Source organism: Anastrepha ludens, chromosome 6 (assembly GCF_028408465.1).
Source record: "Anastrepha ludens isolate Willacy chromosome 6, idAnaLude1.1, whole genome shotgun sequence".
Lineage (NCBI taxonomy): Eukaryota > Metazoa > Arthropoda > Insecta > Diptera > Tephritidae > Anastrepha > Anastrepha ludens.
In genome coordinates, this window is record NC_071502.1 from 65,331,539 (window position 1) to 65,353,822 (window position 22,284).

At 34.4% G+C, this 22,284-nt stretch overlaps 5 protein-coding genes across 7 annotated transcripts; 3 read left to right on the forward strand and 2 right to left on the reverse strand.

Annotated features, from left to right (window-relative positions):
* Positions 1-5,234: 5,234 nt before the first annotated feature.
* Positions 5,235-10,720, forward strand: LOC128866265 (histone-lysine N-methyltransferase eggless). Its single transcript, XM_054106851.1, has 14 exons — positions 5,235-6,749; positions 6,807-6,942; positions 7,074-7,375; positions 7,440-7,698; positions 7,765-7,888; positions 8,016-8,397; positions 8,462-8,713; positions 8,768-9,274; positions 9,343-9,485; positions 9,548-9,725; positions 9,788-9,904; positions 9,974-10,167; positions 10,237-10,321; positions 10,381-10,720. The coding sequence occupies exons 1-14, from the start codon at positions 5,358-5,360 to the stop codon at positions 10,585-10,587; spliced, it is 4,278 nt and encodes a 1,425-aa protein (XP_053962826.1). The 5' UTR covers positions 5,235-5,357; the 3' UTR covers positions 10,588-10,720.
* Positions 10,647-11,685, reverse strand: LOC128866266 (E3 SUMO-protein ligase NSE2-like). Its single transcript, XM_054106853.1, has 3 exons — positions 11,446-11,685; positions 10,958-11,390; positions 10,647-10,903 (listed from the first exon to the last, which is right to left on the reverse strand). The coding sequence occupies exons 1-3, from the start codon at positions 11,531-11,533 to the stop codon at positions 10,786-10,788; spliced, it is 639 nt and encodes a 212-aa protein (XP_053962828.1). The 5' UTR covers positions 11,534-11,685; the 3' UTR covers positions 10,647-10,785.
* Positions 11,686-14,990: 3,305 nt separating this feature from the next.
* LOC128868570 (mediator of RNA polymerase II transcription subunit 29) lies at positions 14,991-15,946 on the forward strand. Its single transcript, XM_054110820.1, has one exon. It carries the CDS (start codon positions 15,167-15,169, stop codon positions 15,806-15,808), a length of 642 nt encoding a protein of 213 aa, XP_053966795.1. The 5' UTR covers positions 14,991-15,166; the 3' UTR covers positions 15,809-15,946.
* Positions 15,947-17,017: 1,071 nt separating this feature from the next.
* On the forward strand, positions 17,018-19,075 carry LOC128868569 (glutathione S-transferase 1). Of its 2 annotated transcripts, none has more exons than XM_054110819.1 (3): positions 17,018-17,095; positions 18,250-18,354; positions 18,414-19,075. In XM_054110819.1, exons 2-3 carry the CDS (start codon positions 18,260-18,262, stop codon positions 18,994-18,996), a joined length of 678 nt encoding a protein of 225 aa, XP_053966794.1. In that variant the 5' UTR covers positions 17,018-17,095; positions 18,250-18,259; the 3' UTR covers positions 18,997-19,075. The 2 variants fall into 2 exon arrangements, with proteins under 2 accessions (XP_053966794.1, XP_053966793.1); XM_054110818.1 differs by having other exon boundaries at positions 17,033-17,141.
* A 350-nt stretch (positions 19,076-19,425) lies between these two features.
* On the reverse strand, positions 19,426-21,717 carry LOC128868567 (neuralized-like protein 2). Of its 2 annotated transcripts, none has more exons than XM_054110817.1 (4): positions 20,725-21,717; positions 20,358-20,666; positions 20,140-20,262; positions 19,426-20,080 (listed from the first exon to the last, which is right to left on the reverse strand). In XM_054110817.1, exons 1-3 carry the CDS (start codon positions 21,344-21,346, stop codon positions 20,147-20,149), a joined length of 1,047 nt encoding a protein of 348 aa, XP_053966792.1. In that variant the 5' UTR covers positions 21,347-21,717; the 3' UTR covers positions 19,426-20,080; positions 20,140-20,146. The 2 variants fall into 2 exon arrangements, with proteins under 2 accessions (XP_053966792.1, XP_053966791.1); XM_054110816.1 differs by having other exon boundaries at positions 19,426-20,262; positions 20,725-21,588; positions 21,646-21,700.
* Positions 21,718-22,284: the final 567 nt, after the last annotated feature.

Below are 22,284 nucleotides of genomic sequence, written 5' to 3' on the forward strand. Positions count from 1 at the left end.
CGAATTATTTGCATATGATATTACTCTTGTGTCAATACATCACTTTATTCTTCAAATTTACTTTGTTTAAAAACTTTAAATCTCATTTCTTTTCAACCTTGTGTCTTTTTTTTTCTTTGTAATATTTACTGAAATGTCAGCAGCGAAATATGCAAATGGATTTGTATGGCAGCATTATGAAAATATTAGTGCTTCTAAATTTTAAGGGTACTCAATTAAGCGCGCATCACTTCATAAACTCTGCAATTTAGTACCTAAAATATTAACTACCAAATTACTCTTTTTTATCTAATTGTACAATTCGGTCGTAAAATTTTAGCAGCATCTTCTCGACACCCGTTATTTTGCTTTAGATTGGGTGGTTGTCGTAACGACATAATTAGACCTTTAGCAGGTCCATTGTGAGTTCTTTTGCTTTGTTTTATTTTACATTTTTGAATAACTCTATTACACAACATCAATTAACGATTTTGAAAAACTTTTAATGATATTAAAAATACTGAACGAAACATTATGCCAAATATTGTACAGAATATGCACATAGGCATACACCTTCATGCAACACATCGTATGAAGTTGATCATTTCGCCAAATAAGAAATTTGGGTGGTAAGATGGGGAATAAATTCGATACTCATTATATCAAGCGACAAAATACCTAAATGCATATGAAAGTGACCATTTGCAAATGGAGCAATGACTTAGACTAGTCCCTGCAGAACGGGTACCCGTTAGTGAACGTGTGCTGAACTGGTTAACTTGTCTTGGTCTGCATGTTATTTTTGTTCTGGCCGGGGGAGGAAAACAACCTGTTTTTCCTCCTTCCTTGCTACACGAACATTTAATTAATTTCATTAAGTATTTATTTTGGGCTTATTACTCAATATCGTCTGAATAAAGACTCATCTATTATGTATATATTGAATATAGTGAAATGTGAAAATAGCAATCAATTCTTGCCATTGTTACCATACTTTTAAACGATCTTCTTTTAAACGAAACTTCGTGAACCGACTGGCGACAATACCGAGCGAATGAGATAGATGGATAGATAGATATATGAGGTTTGCACTTCGACCTCATGGTCTTTTGTGCCCTTTACTCACCACTGTACCTCGTCCAATCCCAGTTCCCTTATCAAACTCAGGATGGAGCTGGGTTGGATTGAGCGTATGTGCTTTCTTCTGACTGCAATTGGCCAAGATGTCTCAACCTTCTCTGCATTCCAAGAGAAGGTGCATTGGAGTATCCGCAGTCTGCAGGATGTGAGGATGCCCGTGGAGCGGATAAGATACCAAAGTAAAAAAATGTCGCCTTGACCCCAGAGGCTGAAGTCGACAAAAGATACGAATTGCCAAATCTAGAAATTACGATAGTTATTGCGACTCCCTTATTTGCTGTGTCTTCAGGCTTCATGAATAAAAAAAAACACCAGTCTAACGGTTAGACGCGATAGAAGTGAAACCTTCCGTAAAACAAACTGAGAGAGAATAAGACGAAAGCAGCATTAGGAGCAAGATAATTATAGGTTCATTATAATATTGCTATAAAGTTCATATTTTATTTTCTTCTTTTTTTATTATTCATCCTCAACGTTTTCAATTTCAACAAATGATACGAGTGGCTTATGATAGCTAAAATATGATACAAATGCTTTGGTTTCGATGTTGTCAACATGTCTTTGAAATACCGCGTCAATGGTTGTTTTTGATCGTGTTGTCGATTCAGTGCGATTGTTACACATTTTTAAATTGAATGTTGTATTGAGAACGTCAATTAAAGGAACCGCTGTGTCCAATGCAAAATTTACGTTAAAATCGCCACTTAAAATCATTGGAACTTTATTGTAATCTTTTCTAAGTATCCGCGATACTTCTGGTGTATACTTTATTAAATTTTCGTGAATGAATTCCGTGATGCTATTTATTGATTTTTTTTTCTGTCGATATTCACGACACTTTTCTGCATTATTTTTCGGCATAATTGCGGTAAATATTTAAAAATGAAAATATTTACGAATATAAAAATACACACGCGGTTGCTATTATGAGCGTCCCCAGCAAAACCTGCGTGACCGAAACTCTAACACAATTACATTTTTTTGAATGTTACAAACACATATGCACGCAGGTTTTGCTGGGGCGTGACCGAAACTCTAACACAATTACACATATGCACTCGTATTTGTTTGAAAATCGACTTTTTTTTTTGGTTCTCCGTCACCTTTGGAAAATGTGTAAACAGTAAGCAAACTTTATTCATTTATTTTTCCTCATTTTTGCATCAGTAAAATTAAACAAACGCCGTAGCCGAATGGGTTGGTGCGTGACTACTATTCAGAATTCACAGAGAGAACGTCAGTTCGAATCTCGGTGAAAACACCAAAATTAAGGAAAACTATTTTTCTAATAGCGCTCACCCCTCAGCAGGCAATGGCAAAACACCGAGTGTATTTCTGCCATGAAAAAAAGCTCCTCATAAACATATCATAAAATAAAAAAATAAAATAACTGTATAAAAAAAATTTTTTTCTTGTGATTCGAACCAAGGATTTTGGATCCGAAGCTCACATTGCTAGCCACTCGGCTATCGCGCCATGCTGTCGGCGCTGGCCTAAAAGTTATTTAGTTCGTCGCTACGTGTATATGTAATATTCGTAGCCAAGAGTGTCGCTTTTTTCGTTTCACTTTTTCTCAAATCACTCGCAACGATTCTAAAGAAGTTTTCACTTCAAAAAGCTCCTCATAAACATATCATAAAATAAAAAAATAAAATAACTGTATAAAAAAAATTTTTTTCTTGTGATTCGAACCAAGGATTTTGGATCGGAAGCTCACATTGCTAGCCGCTCGGCTATCGCGCCATGCTGTCGGCGCTGGCCTAAAAGTTATTTAGTTCGTCGCTACGTGTATATGTAATATTCGTAGCCAAGAGTGTCGCTTTTTTCGTTTCACTTTTTCTCAAATCACTCCCAACGATTCTAAAGAAGTTTTCACTTCAAAAACAAAAGGAAGGGGAATTACTTATTTGTGGAGAAGAAGAGTAAGTAAAAGAAATGGAACTACTAAACTCAAGAAATTATACATACAAACTTTTTTGCCACGCCACCATCCATATATGTATAAGCATTTGGAGGCTTTATAATAACTTGAACTGTCACAATTTAGCATGCGGCACTTCGTTTTCATTAGTTTTTGACGTGATAAGGTCTTATAATTTGATTTAGCCGGCTGCACGCACGAAAAAATGTGTCGTTATCTTGCTCATGCGTCGTTACCTTGCTTGAACTGCGAGCTGCAAGCGAGGGCTCGAAACGAACGACAAAGAGCACAATCGGCCCCAGCATTCGGCAACGTTCGACATCTGGCTCTCTCCTACTTGAGTGAGCATATATATGTATGTGTATGCGCATATGTATACAAATTCACATATTTTTATTAGCATATGCCTTCTTATTGATTGTTATTAATTTGATTTACTTGAAGGATTTAAAATAAAGTCAAGTGTATCATCATCATCCTTACCGAATTTATAATTAGTGACGACTAGTTGTTAATAATAACTGTTGTTTTAATGTTTTTATTATTAATTTATTATTATATATGAAGGAAAAATGTATGGTAATATTTACCACATACCTTATAAGATATGTTGTATACAAATATACCTATGTATATAAACATGAATATACATATACAATTTCGCGCAATTTTCAAAAAGAACAAATCTATATGAAAAGATGCATATAAATCATATGGATATATCAAATGTTCCCCGGGTTCGGCAACGTTCGACATCTGGCTCTGTCCTACTTGAGTGAGCATATATATGTATGTATATGCGCATTTCTATAAAAGTTCACATACTTGTATATGCATATGCCTTCTTCCTGTGTGCATGGTAATGAACCATGATTCAATAATAAAAGGTTTGCTCAGTAAGCAGCTTTCTCATTCCCTCTTGACAATTTGTAGAAAAAACATTTCATTTTCAAAATGGACTGCTTACGAACAACAACTCGCTCAAGAGTTTTCATCGGTATGTTCAGGACTATCGTAGTATGACATGGAATACATACCGCTTAAGTCAGGACATGATGGAGTATTTGACGCAATCCGAGATCGAGATGGAGAATTTACAAAGCTTTATTTCTTATGATGTGGTGATTTAAACGGAACTCATGTTTTGCAAAGAGCAAGCGTTTACTAAAGAGTTACAGCAGGGAGAATTATTGAATAGTGCCGACGCAATCGATTACATTGCAGACCTCATTATAAAAAGTTGGCAGAACTTGTTTCCAATGAGCTCACCTTTCTATGGATGAATGAAGTGTCCAGAGGAGGCTTAAAAAAGCACAGTACCAGTATGAAAGAGCTTCTCATAAAAAACCATCTACCGGAATCGGGTTAAAACTGTAGGGCCTTCCAATTGTGGAACGCGTGCTACAAATAGGAGGAGGATCTCGGCGAAACACCTAACTGAATTGTACGTGCCAATTATTTATTTATTTTTAACAAAATAGTTTCATATTGGCGAAACTTCGCGATTGATTTTAAATTTAAAAATTAGTTCACAAAATAAAATCTGGGATTATTTGAAATAATTTCTTGTTTTAATATTAGACTTGGCAATTTCCGCTAATCACTTCTATCAATACCATTATTTACAAAATACTATTTTGCTACCATTTTTACCAAAAAATATTTATTTTTTTTCTTTTTATGCACCTTCTTAAATACAACCTTTTGTAAGGGAGTGTCAAAATTCGAATGTCACTAGTGAGCAAACCTTTAATAGTTGAATCATGGTAATGAACTATATCTCCGTTGAGAATAGGACGATGATAGAAAAAGTAGAAAATAAAAGGGCGTGTTTCGAGTGTAAAGTGTCTTGACAAAGTCAAATCGCTGATGTTGTCTCTTAGAGTTGTTGACTTATTAACGTCTGATGCACAATCGAAATTGAACATATCTTTCATGAATTTGGTAAATGTTTCGTAATTTTTCACGTTTTTGTAATTGTGACTTGATCAATTCCATTTCGATTTCATTTACCTCCTTCTCAATATCCATACAAAATATCTATAAAACAAATAAAATTAAAATTTTGTTTTGAAAAATGCCACCATTCCATCAGTATTTTCTTATGACGTTGTCACGTTAAACTATCTTCAGTAAACCGACTTACAGACAACCCCTTTCTTTACCGTGTATATGTTTGACAGCAAATATCACCCATCTGTATGGCAACGCTTGTAAGACTTTTGTTTATGCGGCTATTATTTTCCGGAAAGTTTTATGTTATTGGAACAGCATAAGGAAATATATATTGGATTAATAAAATTCAGTGAATTCTAAAATGTCTGACAACATCGAAATGAACACAAAAGATACAAGCACTGCTGGAACAATATCTAGTAAAAAGGCACAGGATATAATCAATGTAGAGAAAAATGGCGAAGGGGTGAATACGCATGTGGAAGAGGCCGAAATCATAAATGAAAATATTGGTGAGAAAATAAGTTGTATCAGTGATGCAATGGAAACAGCAAATGAGAAAACTTTGGTAGAAGTTATAGAAACAATAGAAGGAAATGCAGGAGAAATGACAAGATCAACGCCCGAAGGTGTAAATTCGAATCCCGAAGAAATGCACTACGAAGATGCATCCGAAGTAACGGAAGAATCAAATACGGCATCTATTAAAGAAAACAAGCAACAAAATAAGTCTATTAATATGGAAGTAGAGAATGAAGCAACTGAACATGTAGACAACCCTTCTCCGTATATCGGTGCAAGTAACTTGCCAAATTGTTCAGAAAAAGAAATAGATGCACCATTGACCGAATTGTCGTTAACAAAAGAAATAGTGAGTGATAGTCCAGTAGAACCAATGGAAACAGACAAAGATATACTAACAAAATCTGGAAGTATGGATACCAAATCAACGGATGTATTTGAAGGAAACGACGATAGTCAAGAATCATTGCCTCTTGTAATCGATGAAAAACCAATTGAAACTCCTACAAAATCGTGCCAAATAAAAAATTCCGAGGATGACGAAAAAGACCACAAAGGAACTGCAAAAGATGCCATTGAAATACCTTCTGAGACACAAATTGAGTCTTGTCATCAGGCGGTAAAGAACTGCGAGTCCACACTTGAAAATGTTATTGAAATAGACGATGATATTGAAGAAACAAAACCACAAGAAGAGGACCTAGATGTAGAAATTACAGAGACAAGAAGTGCATCCTACATTCCAGTCATTGAAATAGACGACGATGATGATGAAGAACCTCACGGAAGTAATGTGGTACAAAAAAATGAACTAAATGAAGAAAAGGGTGACCCCTCTACTACATTAGAAACGTCTCCCACTGTTGCCGAAAATATTAGTGACAAAATCGTTCCAGAAGAAAGAGCCAACGAAACAAACGAGAATACCCAAATGGAAGATGCATCTGCTAAGGAATCAAGTACTGAGAAACCAGAGTTGTTAACAGAAACTGCAATACAACCACAAAACGAAAAGCAAACAATATCCGACGCAGATGAAAGCGCGCCCAAAGACACCTCTGATGAAATATTTTACAACCAAGAATGTATTAACCATGATTGTCCACATAATCATAAGCAATTTTTCCTAGCACCGCAGTTCGCTTTAAGTCACTTTAAAGTAAAGAAAAGGCGTACCCAAAAGCAATACGTGTGCACAGAATGTTATGACAGCGCTCTCGACGTTTATGAGGTAAACACTTTGTTCCGCCATATCTATTTCTTTAACGACACAAAATAATTTTTCCAGGATTACTGTAGTATATTAAAAACAAAACAACCTTTACTTTTAAAAAATATCACCGTGCAAGGACCCGAGTTTGTGGAAATTACAGACAGCAGTGAGGATGAGGAAGAAGCGCATACAACAACACAGACTCCAATAAGTAAAACTATTTCTTATAGTATATTATACTCATATATATAGATATTGTAATTATACAAACTATGGAAAATTTAATCAGAAGTATTTGAAATACGAATTTCTAAATATTGCGACTTCAAATATCTGTTTTAGCAAAAAGTTCATTTTCTAAAGTGGATTTGGACCTGATTGAAGCAGAATTGGAGAGCTCTATTAAAAATGTACTTGAGAATTTGGAAATTCAAAATCAATTAACTTGGTCAAAGACAATTTTAACAACGCGTGCTCGCAGACTAGAGGAAGAATCAAATTTAAATGATGAATTGTTGCGCTCATTGCAGAGGAAAGCGGATCAAATGTACAGCTCACTTTATCAATGTCCAAAAATACGCTTACGACAGTTTCAGCCTTTAGATTTGAATACAGGCTTACCTTACACTTTTCCTGAAGTAACTGTAAGTACTGCTTCATTGAATTTTTTGCCGTCTAATCGTAGCAATATTTATTGACTCATCATAGCCTTGCCCGCCAACTGGGGAAATAATGCGTCCGCCTATAGAAATCAATCAAATATATTATGCAGTGAAAAACAAAGCAATAGCTAGCTGGGTGCCTTGTAAGGTGGTTGAGCAGGTGGAACCCAGCGTAGTTATAGGTGCACACTCTAAGGTGCCTCATTATAAAGTTAAATTTATGAAACTACAGTATCAAATGGTGAAAACAGTCTCAGCAAAGCATTTAGCCTACTATGATCCACCTAAATTTCGGCTTCCAATTGGTAAAATTGATTTTTCTATAAACGTGCAAAACTAGATCATTACTAATAGCAATATTTTTGTTTAAGGATCACGTGTAATTGCTTACTTCGATGCCACTTCCTTATCGCGAGGCAAAGAAAAGATGATGATACAAAGTGCTTTCTATCCAGGAATTATTGCTGAGCCTTTAAAACCAAACAATAATTACAGGTAAATGGTATCATTGTACATTTACTGTATTATATTATCACTTCGACAATCCACAAAATCTTATAGGGAGTATTGTACGGGCTTACAATTACAACTATTTAGAAATAATTACACAAAATCTTTTTAGGTATTTGATATTCTATGACGATGGTTACACTCAGTATGTGTCACACAAGGATGTTCGTTTAGTGTGTAACGTTTCCGAACATGTTTGGGAAGATGTTCATCCAGCATCTCGTGAATTTATACAGAAATATCTAACTCAGTATTCAATAAATCGACCGATGGTGCAGACACAGAAAGGACAAAGCATGACCACAGAATCGAATGGCAAATGGATTTACGCGCGTGTCGTAGATATTGATTGTAGTTTAATACAAATGCAATTTGAAGGCCCCAAAAGTCATACAGAATGGATATACCGTGGATCTTTGCGACTAGGCCCTGTATTTAAAGAGTACCAGAAAACACTACAAAAGGATACGCTACCCATACCTCGCTTAGCCAGGGTAAGTGTATAAAAGTGTGCGACACACAACAGTAATAATTAGTTGTTGTCTACATTTTGATTAGCGAACTGAACCATTCATACGGTACACCGCTGATGAAGAAGCAACAACAGCACAGCAACAACAAGCGCAGGAGCTTGAGCGTGCGTCTTCTACTGAGCCACGCGCTGTTGCCAAAAAGAGCGTTAGCCGTTTGTCATCAGACCCAACATCATTAATAACTAATACACAATCTGCAACACCTTCAGTACCAACAGTGCGGCATTTGAACAACTCTACTATTTATCTTGAAGATGAAAACAAACCAAAAGGAAAAGTAAGTGCAGATGCGGTCCATGATGTATTGAAATATAATTTTTATTGCTTTTAGGTTGTATACTACACCGCCAAAAGAGATTTACCTCCATTAACCTATCGCCCACACAAGTGCTCATCTTCATGTCTATTTAAAATACCACATAATCTTAGCGCCTACAGCCCACTGTCGAAACCCTTACTTTCAGGTTGGGAACGTCCAATATTGCGTTTAAAGAACAAAAAAATAGTTGCCTATCGTGGACCATGTGGCAAAATTATGCGTAACATGGAAGAAGTGCGTCGGTACCTTCGTGCAACAAATAATATACTGAATGTGGATAACTTTGACTTCCACCATGAAACCAGCTGTTTGGCGGAATATGTAATTGAATCAGCGATAGTTCAAAAGCGTGATATATCCGGCGGTCAGGAGCGAATGGCTATACCATTAGTTAATTACTACGACAATACTTTGCCACCCGAGTGTAAATACGCAGCCCAACGTATACCTACTGATGGAGTAAATATAAATCTTGATCCAGAGTTTTTGGTTGGTTGCGACTGTGAGGGGGATTGTTCGGTAACTAACAAATTACGTGTTTCGCATTTATACTTCAATTAAATATTAAAAAACCCATTATACCCTAGGACAAGGAGAAATGCTCTTGTTGGCAACTAACTTATGCAGGCGCCAAATATGGCAATCCAAACACACCAATGGAAGAAATTGGTTACCAATACAAACGTTTATATGAACATGTTCCAACGGGAATTTACGAATGCAACTCGAGGTTAAATTTTGAAAATTTTTTTACAAGCTTAAATTTATACTCATCTTGACATTTTAATTTAGATGTAAGTGCAAATCCAATTGCTTAAATCGTGTAGCACAACAGCCATTAGCTATGAAGTTACAAGTATTTAAAACATCAAACCGTGGATGGGGCTTGCGTTGCATAAATGATGTGCCCAGAGGGAGTTTTGTGTGCATTTATGCTGGCCACTTATTAACTGAAGCAAAAGCAAATGAAGTAAAACTATTAAGATATAAATTGTTAGGCATACCTATAACCTTCGCTATCATTTTTACTAGGGTGGTCTAGACGCCGGTGATGAATATTTTGCAGAACTGGATTACATAGAAGTGGCCGAACAAATTAAAGAGGGATACGAGTCAGATGTTGAGCCACCGGAGGTTGAAGAAGAGGAGGTTTGTAAAAGAGTAGCTATAGTATTTGTATAATGTATTATTTAACTATTTCGTATGCATTGGCGTTAGGATATTTATGCACCAGACCCAGAAGATGATGACGAATTTACTCCTAGTAAATCATTTTTAACTCGCGCCAAAAACAAAGCACAAAAGCTTACACGTAGCAGTTCGTGTCAAAACACTGATGAAGATTCACAGGAGCGTCAAGTAATCAATTTCAATCCAAATGCGGACATGAACGAAGACTCAACACGAGAATCGTAAGTAATTACTGATTTTCCTCATATTTATGATATTTAGATTTTCGGAAATTTTTATTATTTCACCAGCTCCATACGTAGTCTATTTGGAAAGGATGAGGCTTGTTATGTGATGGATGCGAAAATAACAGGAAATCTTGGTCGTTACTTCAACGTAATTATGAATTTTAAATATTTAGACATTGATTAAAAACAGTTTTTTTTTGTTTGCAGCATTCGTGTTCTCCTAATTTGTTTGTCCAAAACGTTTTCGTTGACACACATGATTTGCGCTTTCCTTGGGTGGCATTCTTTTCTTCCACGAACATTCGGGCTGGCACGGAGTTAACTTGGAATTATAATTATGAGGTTGGTGTTGTACCCGGGAAGGTTTTATATTGTCAATGTGGTGCACCAAATTGTCGGTTGCGACTACTTTAAAAAAGACATACCATTAATTATAGAGGAAATCGTTCTTTATGTGGAAAAATAAAAAAAAATTGAAGATCATTTTTCAGCATTTGCTTCTGTACTCTTATGCCATGATACAATAAAAAAAGTGATTCCATTGTAATTTTCTTGTTTCATGCTCTTCTACATATATATATTTCCGAGTTTAACGTCACTTTTCCATGTAAGTCAAGCGTCATTTTCTTCGGCATTCGCTATACGTTGTAGATGCAGTTTTAATGTATTGTCTGGTTTTAAATTAGCCTTATTAATAGGCCGAACATTGCCACAACCAGCAACAGGGCACCTGAAAATGGGGATAATTAATATTTTCCATCGGATATAATTATTTAAAAAATACCGTAGTTTTGGATTAATCGCTAGTGCGTCTCTAATACTGGTATTTTCGTAGACATGCCCACAAATTGTATTCTTTACTGGATCAACCATCCGCCTTTTTGTAAGGGGATCACATAAGTTCACTTGCATATCCATTTCAATTAGCCCACCGTCTTTCGATACATTCGACGATCTTGATGCACTATCACTTGAACCACTCATATTGGCATTAGCTATTTCATTTAACCGATTGCTGAAATCTTTATATTCACGATCTTTTTTACCCTGACAATATTTCCTGTTTCTATTTAATTCCCGCTGAAAGGTAGATTCAAAATCAGTTATAGTACGTTCCTCCATAGCCAATTCTAAGGATCGTTCATTCCGCTTAGAATCCTCTCTTATTTGACATATGCGTTCCATTAAGTGCAAATATTTGCTAGGGTCTTTTTCCTCTATAAATTTAAATTATTAATTTCATACTTAAAAAAATCTATGAGTATTGTTTACCATTATCTCCATACGCAGCAGCCAATTCATAAGTTTCCACCAGACATTGTTGAGCATTTACAAGTTCGGTCCGAAGGAAATCAGTCATTTTGTGTGAATTTGTGTTTTGCCGTAAACTTCTTCGTCCAATATAATTACTGCAGGATATATAAACTTTGGAATAAAGTATTTAAAAATACACAGGAGAGAGTCTTCATAATATGTCTACACAGGCTATTGTTCATTTCTTATTAAATGTTATCGTTAAATGTGTTCTCATTGATAGTTTATTGCCAGTAAACAACCGATTGTTTGCGATGATGTATCGTAAAAGTACGTTCACATTACACATATGCATTTAACAGAAAAAAGGGTGTGTCCATAAACGTTTTGTCCTCTTATTACTTATTATAAAATGTGATATAGAATATCCCATGCGCATTGCGGTCATAATTTTTTGCAACCTCAGTAAATGTCGCATACGGAATTCCTCCAATTGTTTATTATTAGTCGCCAATTAATTGCGCAATTAAATTAGCTATTCCTTCTCCTTGTATTTTCTTCATATCGTTAATAATAATTAAAGAAACCAAAAACACCGAAATATTCCTCCAACATAGTTCCTATGAAGAAAACCCCTACAAAAGTATTGTCAGCTGATTGTCAATTTTGCAGATAATCTGTCATATGTGAACGGGTAGATTATTTTGGTGGATTTATAAGTGATTAACGCATATGTGAACGTATTGTTACATTCGCAATAATAATTATCGGTGTGTGTCAAAAAGTACGGATATTATCAAGGATTATTTTATAATCTCAGATTTTGGAATAGAAATTTTATATGGGAAATCGCGTTTTTTAATTACGGATTTTGATTTAAGCACGAAAAAGTAGATTATCGACTTATATGTGAAAGTATTATTACATTCGTAATAATAATTATCGATAATACAGGGTTGTATGTCAGAAAGTATGGTTATTATCTAGGATTATTTTATAATCTCCGATTTTAGGAGAGAAATTTTGTATAGGAAATCTCGCTTTTTAATTACGAATTGAGAATTAAACACGGAAAAGTAGATCATCTACTTATATGTGAACGTATTATAAAACGACATGCAATCAGTAACAAAACAAAAAAAAATCCCAAATAGTAATTAAAAAAGAGGATTAACCATACAAAATTTTAGCTCCGATTGTTCCAGATTTTGAAATAATCTAATAGTAGGAACAAATTCCCTGGGAGTATTCAGAAATGGGCTGTATATTCATTATACCTGCACTATATATAATTTCGCAGGGAGTATGGCAATATTTTCGTAATGATAATGTTTTCAAGAAAAAAAATATAAAATTCATCATCAGGCACGGAATGTTTGGTCACCAAACTATAATTTACTGTTACGTTTTGCTAATAAAACGCCCCTCTCGAATCGAACTAATTACGATTTCTGTATTGCTAAATAAAAGTCATAAACTTAACACAACTTAATTGTCTTAAAACAACTCTTTAAAGAAGAGCAATTAATTGTGTATCGCGCAATTTTTTATCCTTTCGACAAATGCTTAAAAGAATATAGAGAAACCCATCTGCTTTACTCTTCTTAACCAAATTCAGAAGCAAGTCGAAATCTAAAAACTTGTCTTGAAAAATCTATGTGCTTCCCAATCTCGAAATTAGGGTCGCACCTACTATAGTAAATTCTATTAAAAGCCTTTTGTTTTTCAATAAGCATTAGTTTTATAATATATTTCCCAATCAATCAAAACCTTTGTATTGTAAACGATATAGTATTTGCTTATATGCGACAATACTTTCATTGTGCCCCCACGGTACGCTTTACACGTCATTTCAGTTAAATGCGTTGCCGCTCCGGACTTAAGGGACCTATTGGGTCAGGCCTATTAATCACTTTGTACGTTTACACACTCACAAGGTTAACTTAAGACTGCACATCTTGTGCGCATGTACCTCTGCTTATATATATACTTAATGCTTTCGTAATTTCTCGATGTGGCATCTCATTTTTTCAATATTGTTGCCAGACGTTTCGCAAATGTTCACGACTCAACATAATACTTTTTCGAATCCAGAAGCTACGAAACCTACTGGGAACAATAGCAACAATTAGTCTATGTGGCGGTCAGAACTCGCCAGAAGATACGAGCTGTCATATGTAGAAATTACGATAGTTGTTAAGCACATGTATGTAAGCAGAGGTGCATGCAAATACAGTATTCAGTCTTAAATTGGACGAAATAAACGAAAAGTAAATAAAGTGATTCACTAAATCAAGTGTGTTGCAATTAATTTGTGGCTTTTATTTCATAATCTAGTGAGCGAACTCAGAGGAATTATTTTTAGAGATTTAACTGGATTTTGACGTGACGAAATTCGTAATTATACATTATGATGTTTTGAAATATTTTTCGAATTTTTTAGATTATCCAGTTCAGTATTATCATCAACCACCACTGGATCGATTCGGATGATTTTTATGGGTGTTGAAGACGAAGAGTATTTTTACTTATATATCCGTACAATGATTGGGACTAAGCGTTAAAAGTATCGACTTTTATAAGTTGTGATACTTCAAATGATCCCCGAAAGGGGGGCTAGGATTCGCAATAATGTATATTGGGCAATTTTTGGCAAACTGTAATGTATTTATGTGTTTTTACTTATTTTTATACGTATGTTCGAATTATTTTCATTAAAATTAAATGAAAATGCATTTGTCCATACAATCACTTTCCAATTTTAAACGCGAATAAGAAGAAGTTGGAATGATTACAGAATGGTATTGCCGGATGCCTGCAAATGAAAACATATAAACAAAAATGAAGTTTAGTTTTAATGATGAGGATGGGGGTTATTGAGCCTCCTTACTACACATACGCATATGACGTTTTAATTTTGGGTTCAATGGTTTTAACACGGAAAAGAGTTCTACGCAAAAATACTTCCGCGGCGAGTTTTTTAATAAAGACAACTACGACCACCCTATTTGTTTTGCAGACATGATAATCGAATTTTTGTGGAGAAAATCTGTTTATAAAAGTCATGAGGACCCTGATCGAAGCAATACAATACACTTATGAACCGTAGTTTTTGGCTTTTAATTACTTTATTATTTTTTTGTGATACGCTTAATAACATTGTTTTTAAGTTTCGATAAGTTGTATGTTTTTATTTTCAAAAATATTTATTAATTTTAAATTACAGCAAAAAATATTCAATATCAACCCTCCACTGAACATCTTTGCACACGAACTTCGATTTTAATTTCAAGTGTATGGCAACACCAACTTTTCGCTAAATTACAGAACTTTAGCATTAAATTACTTAAAAACTATAAGGTTCCAGAAGGTGCTGTTTTGAGTTTTAAGATGAGGATACACCCCTCTATGCCCCCCTTTTAATCTTTTTTTTTCAAAGCGATGTACATTATACTAAATTTTTCCCTTTAATAGTCTTGTAATCACAACTCCATTATTCGATGAAACACTTCCAATTTAGCGGTAACTCGATTTATGTCAACTATCGAATTGTATTGTATTCCATTTCAAGATGGAAATATATTCACCACTTGCAACAGCTGTTCGTTGTTTGATATGTGATCTCTAATTCAATAAACAAATTTCTTCGTTCATAGTCATAAAGACTTTCTTGTTTTAATTTCATCAGTGTATTTCTTACTAATTTGGCTTAAATAATATTTATAACTGTTAACGAATAATGAATCCCAACATGAATATGCACGGCATGCAACAGATGAACATTGCCGCTGTTGGTGGTCCAAATCCAATGATGCAGCCAGGCGTTTCGCCGGTTTCTATGATGCAAGCTTCTCCGCAACAACAAATGCAAGGTCAAATGCAATCCCAAGTATCGAATGCTGCACAGCAACAGCAACAGCAGCAACAGCAGCAGCAGCAACAGCAACAGCAGGCAGAAAAAATGGACAACATCCTAAAAGTCAAGAGTCTACTGTCGCCTTTGCGCGAGTCACTTTTTCTTACACTACGCACAGGAGCATTCGCATTGCAAGAACATAATTTAGCGGATAATCTTAAACGCGACACAGCGTCACATGCAGCGCGATTTGAAAAGCATTTGGAAGACTTTTATGCATATTGTGATCAAATTGAATTACATCTTAAAACAGCTATCCAATGTATGCAACAGTTATCATCTGCACAACATTATTTACCGAGTGCAGTGACAGCAGCTCGCATGGAACCCTATATGCAAGAAAATCCCGGTGGACCTATGACGTATTCTACATATCTTAACATTGTGCGCGTACATGTGCAGTCAGCGAAAGACATCCATGATACCTTAATTAGTGCAGCACAAAATATATCCCAAGCTGATTGATGAATGCTTTAGATCGATAAGCTTTAATGTCAAAAACATACTGATAATGCTTGTTAGATCATTGTGAAGACAAAGGATAAATTTCAAAGTTAAAATTTGTTTAAGAGGCGCAAATAAAATAGTGCTTATAAATATAAACATACATATGTAGCTCGTTTATGGTATTATATATATTTTATAACGCAAAAACAACATGTTCAAATTCGATTTTACATCCTTCAAAGTTTTGAAAGCTTTACCTCAAAATACGGCGTAATCCAAGTCCTGATTATTTTGATTAGGATCTGAAGCCTATTTATATAAGTACACAGTTTTAGACAAAGTTTTGTGAAATTACTTTTAATTAACCAAACCAATTCAATTTTAGTCACTAATAATGAATATGTAGGTAATTATAAGACTTATTTATTGTATTTACTATGGTAATGACTACTTCGGTTGTTTCTGTGTTGTTCCAGCAACATAAAACACTTTCTGTAGAAGGTAGCAACTCGAATTGAGAGATACTTCAAAGTTTTTCAACTTCTAATGATCTGGGAAAAACCCCGAAGTTCATAAGGCACGGTTGAGATTATATATACTTATGTCTGATTGCTACTGTATAAAAAAAACCAGTAGTTGTGAAATCTTTCTCGGTTGACACCTATATACTTATGTATGGTTGCTACTGTATAAAAAAAAAACTAGTTGTGAAAACTTCCCGTTCGCCACTATCTTTCTATACAGCAAACTTGAAAGCTAAGTGATACGTTTCACTAGACTGGGATAGTTTCCTTTAATCGAAAAAAAACCGAGTCATACCGGTAACGTAAAACCGGCTGCCCTATCTAATGAACCGTTTCTCACTACGTGATTTACTAAATGATTTAAACGATTATTTTATTTTATTTATTTATTTATTTTTTTACTATATTTGCATGTACATAAGTAGTACACACATATGAATATTTTGATGTATGCTCGAGTCCGCGCAGTGCAAATTTAAAATATGAGTGCATACAGCAAACTAGAGAGTATTGCAAGCAGTTTTACTCATTAATATAATCATATATACAACCTTATATTTTGATATAACGCCGGTTGATTTTCTATTATCGCTCTTTATACATTAATATGTATGAACATGTGTGTAATAAAAACACGTTGATCGCTCTCGGAGAGATTATTAAATACATATGCATGTATGCTTAGGGTTTGGGGCTTGCCGTAACTGAAATATGGAGGATAGTGTTTATGGAAGTTCAGTCTCTTCAGTGTGCTCATTTAGTAAAGATCAACGGACAAGAGGTACAGTTAGTTGATGTTTATTTTCCATTAAGACATTCCCACAAGAGTAAGTATTCAAGTGTATAATTTGCAAAAGTTGTCCATTATTTTTAGTAATTTATATTGGATGTAATCACTGGGTGCTTGATTTAGGTAACCTCAGACGAAAGCCAATGTAGGCAGGTGTTTGAAATGTAAAAATGTAAGAAAATTACGTTGTGTCAATTTTAAAGGAGGGCTAATTTTCCCATCTATTTAATAGATATACTCGTACGTATGGGTGTACATATCCACATGCATATGTATATGTACGTAGGTGTGAGTTATCTGCGATTACGAGATATCCATAAAAGTACCATATACATACATAAACCCTTCAGAGGGGAATTAATAACTGTAGAGTATGCCATTACATATTTTATCTAATAAATCTTTGAATCTATACTGTTATTTTATTATGTTTTTAAACATTCACGCTCTTATATGAAGTGGGTGAGGGTGAAGTTATATTTTGATAGAGTCGTTTGAACTCATGTATAGTATGAGATTGTTGGTACTTGTATGTTTGCCTTTTTATTATGAATGTATTTCACCTACATTTACATGAAATATGTATATGTATGTATATGTGTAAGTGCATGTATAAGTAAATATAAATGCACACTTAGATGTATATATGTACATATGTGCATCTGTTTTCCCAGTTAATTGAGCATTCTGATGTGTACTTAGTAATTTGGATACCTTTGTTTTTGAAAACCGTTCGGAAATATGGTTTTCGTAAATATGTCTATGGTTTTGTAAAAGAATAATTCATTCCATAAAATTGTTTGTTTCCTACCCCTATATAACTGCGATACTAGTTGCAAGTAGCAAAGTCCAAAAAATGAAACAGCTCCTTTCGAGAATGACAGTGTTTATGTTACTGTGGATATTAAGCCAGACAACATAATTTGAGTTTAGATTTACTAAAAATATTAAACGCAATGATTTCTTATTAAAAAAAATTGTAAAAGTCAGTTTTTCCCGTTCTTAGGAGCTTTTAGTGGAGTCCACTTCATTGTGAAGGGACTTGTAAAGGTACACTATAATAAGTCTTACGTCTTTAGCTGTCTTTTAGCTAAAAATAATAATAACAGTAATTAAAATCCATCATTTAATTCTACTTTTCCTAGAAATTACAATATGTCGAAACTAGTTTTGTACTATGCAACACTAAGCCCTCCATCGCGTGCCGTTTTACTGACAGCAAAATTGCTTAACCTTGAATTGGAATTACGGTATGATTTCTGCTTTTAACAAATAAAAAATAAATATTTGTAACGATTTTAATTTCCAGCTCAATTAGCCTATTGAAAGGCGAGCATCTAACAGAGGAGTTTATTAAGATAAACCCACAACATACCATTCCTACACTGATTGATGATGGAAATGTCATATACGATTCGCATGCCATTTGTGGTTACTTAGTTGACAAGTATGGGAACGACGACAAACTCTATCCAAAAGATTTGGTGAAACGTGCGCAAGTGAATGCACGCCTACATTTCGATTCCGGGCATCTATTTGCACGTTTACGTTTTCTTTATGAACCGATCCTATACTTCGGTTCAACCGATTGCTCTATGGATAAAATCGCTTATATACAAAAAACATACGAAATAATGGAGGAAATGTTGAAAGAGCACCCATACGTGTGTGGTGATGAATTGACAATTGCTGATTTGTGTTGTGTAGCAACAATAACTTCTGTTGATGAGGTGGCGCCAATTGATGAGTTTAAATTCGCCAAGTTACGAGCATGGATGAAACGCTTATCTGAGCTTCCTGATTATCAGAAGATCAATCAAGATGGAGCTGATGAGTTAAAGAAGATCTTTAAAGATATTTTAGACGAAAATCGATCAAAACAAAATAAATAAGGTCCCTTTATGAATATTGACTAATAATGATAAATATATTTGCATGCATAAACATTAATAAACACAAAAGTTTAAATGATTTGATTTAATATTATATAACTCGAAGTTAATTTTCGAGCTATTGATTTGGAATAAATGAGAGTTGAACGTTGCATGCATCATTATTTAAAACTGGTAAGTACAGTTTAGGGGATTGCCATTGGATTTAATTGGTTCGTTATTATTTAGATTATATATAGTCATTTAAATAGATTGAATGTTACGGGACTATCGACGCACTACCTTGATCAGTTTTTTTTTTTCATAAATTTCACATTCCTAGTTCTTTGAATTATATAGAAAATATTCTTTAATCAATTTCGCCAAATCTCTTTATTAGAATTTTTTATATTTATTTTATTAAAAAAAAGAAAAATAAAAAATAAACCATTAGTAATTCAAGTGAATATTATATGATTGTATACAAAAAGTAAAGAGGAAAACGTTGAAAGTCTTTTATTTACTTAGTGCATTGTGCAATAAGATAGATTTCTTATCTGTTTGTTTTACGTGCTATACATAAATGATACCTGGAGATAAATTATTTATTGTTAGCGAAATATCGCTTAAAAATATAAGATTAAATGTAGGAGCATAAATATAGTACATGTACACAAAAAAGCCCAATTCGTTTCCGATAGAATGTGATATTTAGTACACATCCAATTAATAGTACTGTATTTATATGTAAATAAAACTTATGTTCAAATACAAATTTTTGCTATAAACAATTAGCATTGCATAAACTACTACATATATATGTAATTACTATTTGTGTATAAATATGCATATAGGTTAATCTTTTTCACTACATCTAAGCCCGTTTAATTTACGAGCGAATATGATCGACTTAGGCCCCATCATCGGTAACAACAAACAAACCGTCAATATATTTAACATACATTCCTTTTTATTCTTCCGTGCCTGTGATATTTCTTCTTACCTCACATATGTATGTATGAAGATTGGTGTAACAAAAAACTTTTTAACAACACATCACGCTGTCATCTCCTACTTCCTCTTACCCCCGGTTTTTACTATATACCTAAAATGAGGTGCACTCTATATGAATAGATGCAAATTTTCGCATGTGCTGAAAGTTACTTTTTATCTAATCATTACGGCGAAGAAAGTTTTTTAGACGCTCCGGCAGCGGCAGCATTCCGATATTTTGTGGTTTAATGTTCAAGAGAATAGCATCTCGACAAGCATTTTGTAAAGAAACGACTGAATGCACAATGGAAAAAAGATTAATTAAAAAAAAATCGGGACTAAATACATATGCATACATAATGAATTTGTTGTAAATGTTAGATACTCACTTCCATAGAGTTGTATGATTCGAATTTGTTTTGTTGTGCCATAAACATCAATAACCACATGAAGTGGAGATTTGTCCATCGGTATTTCTTTTGTGCACGGCCCTTGATCAACGCCATTAATAATGAAATGCATTTCTCCCTTATCTTTGTCGGCTTCAGTGGGTACATATACGACGCCTATGCGGGAACCCTTATCTGTTAGCAAAATACCGGAATTACAATCACCATTATCAACAGTAGGGCGTAATAATCGCTTTGGAATCATGCCTCGTGGAGTGCGTACATAAAGCGAATCGCCAAGTATATTGCCTATTAATAATATTGAAATTGACGAATTAAATTTTTCTTGGATAAATTTGAAACTTACTACGAGCTGCAGTACTGCTACTTGGCTCATCGTCATTGACTGAACCAGATATATCCTGACGCAGTATTTCTGGTTTTGGTACGTTTTGAAACAATGGATTTGTTTCAATAACACCACCGACAGTACCGTTACGTGGTGTTAACGAATGTGACTCAAATTTCGAGATTGGATAAATCCAGCTGGTTCCCAAGTTAGCCAAGTCGGGCAATGCAAACTGTGGCAAACCCTCCGACATGGAGCCGATAACATCCGGCAGCAATTGTGTCAACCCAAGCCTGATATGCCCCGACCATCCACGTTCATTTTTTTCAATTTCGACTAGGAAAATTTCACCAGGTTGAAGTGGTTTTTCGGAAAAAGTAACTGCATCAGCAAAGCTTGCCTTGCGGTAAGCGACTGTGTTGTCTTCACACAGAATTATGTTGGCGCCATGATAGGGATGGAATCGAGCCAACTGTCGCTTGTTGTTGGTATTACAAGGGTGCAATGTTTCATTGGTCACTGCATTGTTGGTTGCTAGAGAGGTTAAAGATACCGACACAGAAGGGACAGAACCGATTTCAAGCTGCGTAGCAGCTGGTGCAGGCTGATTTTGACCTGGTACTGTAATTTCGCTACTCATGTTTAGTCGACTTGCTTATATTTTCTTGACTTCAGTTAGATGTACCGTATCAACGTATAATATACTTAGAAGCCTTTACTACACTTTTTTACATTTTCCACAAATCTACTCAATGAAAACAAATATGCACGAAAAACAGTGCCGAGATAATGTCAAAAACTCCGATTATTAAATGAATGAAGTGCTTCTAATTTTTAAGGAGAATTTGTGTTGTAAGCACTGGAAAGTACAGTGAAACACCCCTAATTGAAACAAAAGCATGTAAATATTTTCTACAATTAAAAAGAAAAATTGTGCACCTTAGATCCGAAGCATTTTACTCAAACTTTAAAACTCATATAAGCTGTGTTTTCACTGACTAATGATCTGAATACGGTTCCGAAATTAACTACGCAAATGCAGCAACAACGTGTGATCCTGATAGAGATCTGGTACAATTTATGGTACGTTCTGTTCGTTTTGTTTTCCTTATTAGTTTGGCAGCACAGTCTTTACTAATTGGTGGCACTGACTTCTAAATGTGTACACAAAAATTTGGTTGTATGTAGTAAATTAAAAAAAATTATTTCAGAGATATATTTTATGTTGAATAAGGTTTTTTGCACAAGTTTTAGTGATAAGCCATTTGGCATAAACTATTACGGAAAATTTATAATATTTCAATTTGTTAACTCTTAATTGGTAATTACAATAAAATCTAGTGGAAATAAGCAACTGAAAAGTCTAGCCGATTAAACTTATTATCCAGCAGCGAAATTCTTTCGAAGAGGCGCTGATCTCCGAAAATTAGAAAAATACTGAAAATAGTAAACGAACAGGAAACCAGTACATACTTTTTAGTTTCACAATCACCTCATAGTTTGTTTACATTGAAAATTAAAAGTGAAATAAGAAGAAGAGATAATTCAAAAAAGCTCTGTATAGCGTATTCCGTAAAA

What these genes read in the sequence shown, in the direction of transcription:
- LOC128868567 (XM_054110817.1), bottom strand. Translation starts at nt 21,346, where the DNA reads ATGAGTAGCGAAATTACAGTACCAGGTCAAAATCAGCCTGCACCAGCT. An exon ending in TAGCAGTACTGCAGCTCGTA is followed by an intron (nt 20,667 to 20,724) that starts GTAAGTTTCAAA and finishes TATTATTAATAG; the next exon opens with GCAATATACTTGGCGATTCG. An exon ending in AATCATACAACTCTATGGAA is followed by an intron (nt 20,263 to 20,357) that starts GTGAGTATCTAA and finishes TTGTGCATTCAG; the next exon opens with TCGTTTCTTTACAAAATGCT.
- LOC128866266 (XM_054106853.1), bottom strand. Translation starts at nt 11,533, where the DNA reads ATGACTGATTTCCTTCGGACCGAACTTGTAAATGCTCAACAATGTCTG. An exon ending in TGCTGCGTATGGAGATAATG is followed by an intron (nt 11,391 to 11,445) that starts GTAAACAATACT and finishes TTAAATTTATAG; the next exon opens with AGGAAAAAGACCCTAGCAAA. An exon ending in GCGATTAATCCAAAACTACG is followed by an intron (nt 10,904 to 10,957) that starts GTATTTTTTAAA and finishes CCCCATTTTCAG; the next exon opens with GTGCCCTGTTGCTGGTTGTG.
- LOC128868570 (XM_054110820.1), top strand. Translation starts at nt 15,167, where the DNA reads ATGAATCCCAACATGAATATGCACGGCATGCAACAGATGAACATTGCC.
- LOC128868569 (XM_054110819.1), top strand. Translation starts at nt 18,260, where the DNA reads ATGTCGAAACTAGTTTTGTACTATGCAACACTAAGCCCTCCATCGCGT. An exon ending in AACCTTGAATTGGAATTACG is followed by an intron (nt 18,355 to 18,413) that starts GTATGATTTCTG and finishes TTTAATTTCCAG; the next exon opens with CTCAATTAGCCTATTGAAAG.
- LOC128866265 (XM_054106851.1), top strand. Translation starts at nt 5,358, where the DNA reads ATGTCTGACAACATCGAAATGAACACAAAAGATACAAGCACTGCTGGA. An exon ending in GCGCTCTCGACGTTTATGAG is followed by an intron (nt 6,750 to 6,806) that starts GTAAACACTTTG and finishes TAATTTTTCCAG; the next exon opens with GATTACTGTAGTATATTAAA. An exon ending in TAAATTTCGGCTTCCAATTG is followed by an intron (nt 7,699 to 7,764) that starts GTAAAATTGATT and finishes TTTTTGTTTAAG; the next exon opens with GATCACGTGTAATTGCTTAC.